Raw genomic sequence first — 6,750 nt, 5'->3', positions numbered from 1 at the left:
TCCTTAAATGTTTTTCTGACGAAATGCGAGACATACTTCATATATGTCCGAAAAGCGCAAAATTCTGCACGACAGTTTATGATACAAATATTCTAACTCTAGAGTGAGCGGTGAAGTATCGCGTAAATCTGAAGGCGTCGATAATACAATACGGAACGCGTGAATCTTTGTTGAAAGAGAAGTTTGAGATTCGTTTTTCGCGCCATCGAGAGGAGGAAAAATCGAAGAAATCGATGAGTCGGAACCGCGATGGCGAGAGAACACCATCCACGGTTGAAATGGACTCCGTTTTGTAATTAAGAACTACAATTTCTGGCTCATCCGTCAAAACACGTATGTGTAAAGGAAAACAAATGGCACATTGGTTGTTTCTACACCGAGCCAGAGGTTGCAGTTCCTCATTGCAAAATGAAGTCCAAATGTCTCTCGCTCCAGGTCTCAAGCGCGTATTTTTTCAAGTATATCATCAGAAGAAATTTCCATTACTTCAGCCCGCCCACTCAATACCTGTCGGACACGAGACACCCTTCTCCGAGGCGATTATTGCTAATAACACCGGCTAAATTCTGAAGTCCCGATAAGATGCGCACAAAAAATACAAGGAACGAAACGAACCTTTTCATAGCTTCCGCTGAGTTTTTATCTGTTGTTCCTTGTATGTCAAAACAAATTTCAATGATGCCAAGTTCACGGTTATTTAGGTTTATATATGACGAATTGATTTTTCCCGTTGTGGCTTTCTTTATCGCCTCGGCAAATTGCAATGATTAGGATCATCATAATGAAGATTTCATTGTAGAAAATGTGCAAACTGTAACTCGGCTTAGAGCGCCTTTACTTCCTCGTAATACTTTATGCTTTACCGAGTAGTCACTGTCAGTTGTCGATGTCAGTGTCACAGTTTAGGGAAGTCTCTGAGAGGGGAAGCAAAAGTTGTTGCCAAGAGGCAAAACTTCAAAACGTCTCGAAAAAAGTCATAAAATTGATCTGAACTGACCATGACCAACATTATCCCCTAAATTATTAAATTCGCAATTCAGGGGGGAGGAGAGGGGCAATGGCGTTCCTCTTCTCTCTCAAACATAATGACCCGAGAAAAGTCTCGTCCTCGAGAGCTGAAGGTAGATCACCGACTGAGAGGCTGGTGTTTGTATTGGCTATTTCACCAAATATACCTCATAAAACCCATTCTCAAATCATGATAAAAAATGCAGTCTCTCATTTTTCTCATGAATTTCTGAATGAGTAGAAACCGAAGCTTCAAGTCAACAAAATTTTCAAGGTTGAAATAATCATTTATCGGATCTTCAAATTATATAAAAAAAATAGGAAGCATGCATGTTCAAGGTTTTTGACGTCCCTAAATATGAAGCTTCATTGACAACGATGAGGAATGACCAAATTAAGGTAAGTTGATTTGTAGAGATACAGTCAAACTATTTATCACCCTTGAGCATCATATCTCCAAACTGATACAATCACATTAAAGCAATCAATATTTCATCAGTTGGTCGGCTTAGTTACGGCTTATTTATATGAAAAGTCATTTTGTTTTACATTAGAGAGCATTGAAGCACTGTGATGCTAACTATTTTATTTCGAGTTGAGCTGATTTCATGAGATGTTTTAAATCATTCAACAGTGAAAGGCATAAGAAAGTTCAATTTTTAGTGAAAGACGATTGGTTAACTAATAGTTTGTTGAGATCCTAAAAATTCGAAAAGCTCTTAATGGTGCAAAGTATATCGGCAAGAGCTCATCACCTAAACGTAAGTCTATGTTTAATACCATTCAATTTTTAGTGCGAAATAAATTCATTGTATGTCTAATACGTAAATGCTTTCATAATAACATTATATTTTGAAGGAGACGTCAACTTAGGATGGAAAAAAAAAGTGTTTGGTAACTCGGCCAGACTTTTTACGGTTTCTCAGTAATAATAATAGTCTACCAATGTATATAATCTGAGAGGTGCTTGACTGCACCATTTCAACCTTATTTCCATACCGCAGTTATAACTCTTGGATAAACCTAAGAAAAGCAAAACAAGAGAAAAAGTTGAAAAAAATATATACAATTTTTACCTGTATACACTTTAATTTTAAGGATGATTAATCTTGAAAAGAGCAAGTGCACACAAAACCAAAATGAACTAATGTATATCAGTTTCCTACTTTCCTAAAATTACGCTTATTGGCATCTAATTCCAGAAATCAGGCGTTGGAGTGTTGTATTTAAGGAGTTTTAACTTGTCTCATGCTGTGAGATTATTTAAATCAAGAGGTGCGTCAGTTTTATTCGATCAGCATCCTTTTCAGTCCCTTTCCTTGAACTTTACATACATGGAACTGAATTAGTATTTTCTAGCGCCCATTCTTTCGTTCCAGTCCAGAGAAATAGCACTGAAAATGTGTTTTCCACATGTTTTCCACTGATTTTCCACATGACTTATTTCTATGCTCATAAGCCGTTTTTTTGGCCGGCACAATGTTACTTAGGTACGGATCTATGTGAGTCCCTAGTAATTTAGAGATCATGTAGCACGACGCACTGGCTCACTCACACAAAAATGAATGAATGATTTATACAAATATAATAACAATGCATCACAGCCATATGCACCCCTCTTTTCCTGATGTGAAATTGTCTGTTGTAGGTAGTATTAATTTAAAGCTGAGAAACACAATAGAGGCTCTTATCTAAAAGTGGAAATAGAACCTAACAAAATCCATGGAAGTATGAACTGCTTTGCTACATTTGCGTTAGGCATCAGCGTCTCGACACAAGGTAATAAGAAAATCTTATAAAATGTCCGAGCAACTACTGGAACGTATCATGTAACGCATCCAATAATCATACAAGGTGTTAACACAATTATAATTTCAACAGTGACTTGCTGATATTTTATGCTCTTAAATATTTATAAACTTTAGAGAATTTTCATTGAAAAAATTTAAAAACGACATTCAGAGAATCAAAATTTTTGAAAGAACGTTACGCAATCATTTTGAACATATCATTGAGAAATGTCTAAAAAAATACAAAATTTCTGTCCAGCTTTGGAAGAGGAGGCTCTAAAGCAATTCAACGACTGTTGCAGTAAAGATTTTGTCGTGCAAGCAGCACTGATGCCAGATGCTCATACTGGCTACGTCGCCCCTATAGGTGCTGTCATTAAAACGAAAAAAGTTGTTGTACCATCCTGGGTCGGATATGATATTGGGTGTGGCATGATTGCTGTCGTGATATCAGTTAACAAAAATGAGCAGAAAATAATACAACAGCATGCCGAGCAATTATTCAATCAAGTCAACAGGGACATACCAATGGGGGCTGGTCACTATAACAAGAAAAATCGCCCAGATTTTATGATTGATGAATTATGCAAAGAAAATCGAAAACTAAAGGAGTCTACAAAATTACCTAAACTATGTAAAACTGTAAGAAGTAGATCAAAACCAAACTTAGGGACTTTAGGTTCAGGTAATCATTTCATCGAAATATTGACACATGATTGTGAAACTTGGTTGGTCATTCACAGTGGTTCGAGAGGTGTTGGCCACTTTATTGCCACTCATTTTATGAAAGCTGTCTCAGGCAAGCAGAAAGGGTACGAAGCAACGTATGCTATCAAAAGTCCAGCTTTAAGAAATGAATACATGCTTTATCAAAAATATTGCCTGAAATTCGCCTTGTTGAACAGGCTCACAATGGCCATAAAAGTTGAAAAAGCAATAAAATCTATAACAGGTATCGAGTACGATACCATGAAAAATTTATGGACAAATAAGAACCACAATCATTGCATCGATTTGGGAAATGATCTATACTTGCATCGAAAGGGTGCAACCTCATCTGATAAAGGTGAGCGTGGTGTGATACCTGGCAACATGAAAGATGGATGTTACCTTGTAGAAGGGTTGGGCAATGAGGATTTTCTATGTAGCTCTTCTCATGGAGCTGGAAGGAAGATGTCTCGGACCCAGGCCCAAAAAAATGTCGAATTAGAACAGTTTAAAGAGGCCATGGAGGGTATCGTGGCTCCAATAAATTCGAAAACGATTGATGAAAGCCCTTTTGTTTATAAGGACGTATCAGAAGTTATGAAGTATCAAAAAGATAGCGTAAAAATAATAAAACTCTTAAAGCCTATCATTAACTGGAAAGGTTTTTAATATTTTTTTAAGGATTTACCTTGGAAGACTTTTACCATGTTTAAACTAGTCATAACTAAAGGTGTAATTTTGTTGAGACTTATATTCGCTTGTAGCCGACATTTAATATCATGAATCAACACGATACAATTTTCACAAAAACATAAGGTAGTATTTTTATTTCGTTTCTTCCAAAATTGGTTTCAATTCCTTGATATCAATCGATGATTTGTCTTGGTAATTCGTATGTCTCCTCTGAAGCACCATAATTGTATGTGTAAAGTTGAAATTTACAATTGACCCAAAAACGACAATTTACATGCTGCCTGGAAATATTGTAAATTTTTCCATGCCAGAGTTACAGAGTAAGAAAAATTTGAGGAAAATCCAGGAAAAATCTAATTAAGAACTGATAGGTGTAAATATTTAGATGCATTGGTGGTTTTAGCTGCTGAGAAGCAGTCCTGAGAGTTTCTCCAACTCGGAGCGAAATTCCGTGGCTCTTCACTGACTTTCCCGGATTTTCCCTGACCCGCCTATTCTTTGCAACCCTGCATGAAAAACCATGGAAAGCGTACATTTACCAATTGAATCCGTCCTATTTACCTTATATCTACAGATGAGATACGAATCCCCCAGTTGGCGAAGCACAGTATCAACCAATCGATATTTTTTATATCGTTTGAGCAAATGCAGAGAACACACGGAAAACGCAAAAGCGTTAGAAAGCGGTATCAGCGGGCAACGTCAATGTACCTGATGTTGAGAGTCACTAAATCAGCTGATTCGTGGAAAAAGCGGGAATCATTTTGAGGCAACACCGGCGAGGCGACGCGACGGCCCGTGCAAAAATTAGCGGGTGATCAAGGCGCTTGATTTACGAGCAAAAACGTTACAGTATAATTTCGCGCTGACATGTTGGTACCTTCGAGATGCAGTGATACCGTGCCTCGGTTTTGATTTATCGCCATTCGCTCCGACCAGGAACTCACCATCGGACATCGAACTGTGGACAGCGGACACCTTGCTCTCTCATCCCGAGTCCAACACTCCCGCGCTAAGGAAGAACGCCGTATGAGCCTTCGGATGTTGCCAAATTTCCTCTCAGAAAATATTTATTTTTGAAGGGAATCATGTATATATAATACTTCAAAATTTTCAGAAATTTTAGGTCAAATTTTGAACTAAATTCGGAAAAAATCGGAAGAAAAATGCTCGCACATTTTCCCGAAAATTCCCGATTTGTCGAAGGGAATTTGGCAACGTCTGAAGGCTCATACGGTGCTCTTCCTTAGCACGGCAGAACTCAGGGCGCGTATGCGTTGGAGGCGCAACGCTTGTTACGATGAATCGATTGATTTCCCATTTGAACTTGTGAAATAAGATCGATTACTTATCACGGTCTTCACGTAATATAATACTTGATAATCGATTATTTTCCATAGCTTTAAATTAGAAGTCGATCGAGTTGTCAATGATTCACGCCCAGTGGCGATTTTACAAGTTGGCAATACTGTTTTTACTCCATTTAAATCCATTGACAATATCGATTTTAGATGAGGCGAGCTGCCTCACTAAGAATCGATTGTTTTACATACATTTGAATGGAGGAAAATCAATGTTGCCAACTCTCTAGAATCTCCACTGTTTGCGCCTCGCCGCTGACGCGATCCACAGCAAAAATCACATATGAACACTCAGTATTGCGAGGGATAGGTACATCTCCGGAGTTTTCAACATGGGCCAATATCGAAAATATCGAAAAAAACTGCGATTTTCTTTAACTACAGTAGTTTCCTCTTTTTTGAAAAAGTCATCTTTGTTTTTCTTCTTGCGGAAGGGATTGTAACCACGAAAAATGTTGTCGGTCCTTTAAAATCGTGCGCAAGGTAAATTTAAGGCACTTTTGAGAGAAATTCAATGGTCCGTCGATTAATTGATAATTTCAGGATTCCAGGGCATTTCTTCAAAAATTTTCGAGCATCTTATCGCGCTACGTAGTACGCCAGGTTTTGAAATGTTGTGCGCAATATTTGACCGAGAAGCATTTTGAAATACTTTTGAAGCACGTGAAAAATTAATGTAATACTTTAACAGCCGCTTCCATGAGAAACACATTGCATTCAAATTTCTCGCCGCAAAAACGGACTATTCCTCGTCACAACGCAGTAGAGTTCTCACCTCGAGTGAACAAGAGTGAACTCATCCTCGGGAATGACTGACCTATGTAGATTGCTTTTGCTTATGCTAAGGGAAGAGGGGATCAATCATAAGCCCGTATCACACTATCAAAATACTCCATCAAAATGTCAAGGTCAAGTGCTGTGATTGGTCCAAGTCATCAAATAAGCCAATCACAACACCTGACCTTGATATTTTGATGGAGTATTTTGATAGTGTGACACAAGCTAAAGGTTCAAGTACTCTTTCAGGGGGAGGGGGGTTTAGGCTTGAGTTACAGGTTACAGGTGTGTTACGAGGTAAAAAAGGAGTAAAAAATAAGATTTTCAGCGTTACACATTTTATGAATGGCTCCTAGGCACATGACGGTAGAGTACCTATATTGAGAGAGTATGGCCACTGGGCCCCATGGAGA

General features: G+C 38.1%; 1 protein-coding gene across 1 annotated transcript; it reads left to right on the top strand.

Moving 5' to 3' along the window:
* Positions 1-1,517: 1,517 nt before the first annotated feature.
* On the top strand, positions 1,518-4,315 carry LOC140223998 (RNA-splicing ligase RtcB1-like). Its single transcript, XM_072296732.1, has 3 exons — positions 1,518-1,769; positions 2,657-2,787; positions 3,058-4,315. The coding sequence occupies exons 2-3, from the start codon at positions 2,739-2,741 to the stop codon at positions 4,173-4,175; spliced, it is 1,167 nt and encodes a 388-aa protein (XP_072152833.1). The 5' UTR covers positions 1,518-1,769; positions 2,657-2,738; the 3' UTR covers positions 4,176-4,315.
* The last annotated feature ends 2,435 nt before the right edge of the window (positions 4,316-6,750 follow it).

Source organism: Bemisia tabaci, chromosome 2 (genome assembly GCF_918797505.1).
Source record: "Bemisia tabaci chromosome 2, PGI_BMITA_v3".
Classification (NCBI taxonomy): Eukaryota; Metazoa; Arthropoda; class Insecta; order Hemiptera; family Aleyrodidae; genus Bemisia; species Bemisia tabaci.
Note: the sequence above shows the minus strand (reverse complement) of the source record. Positions and strands in the feature narration are given on the sequence as shown.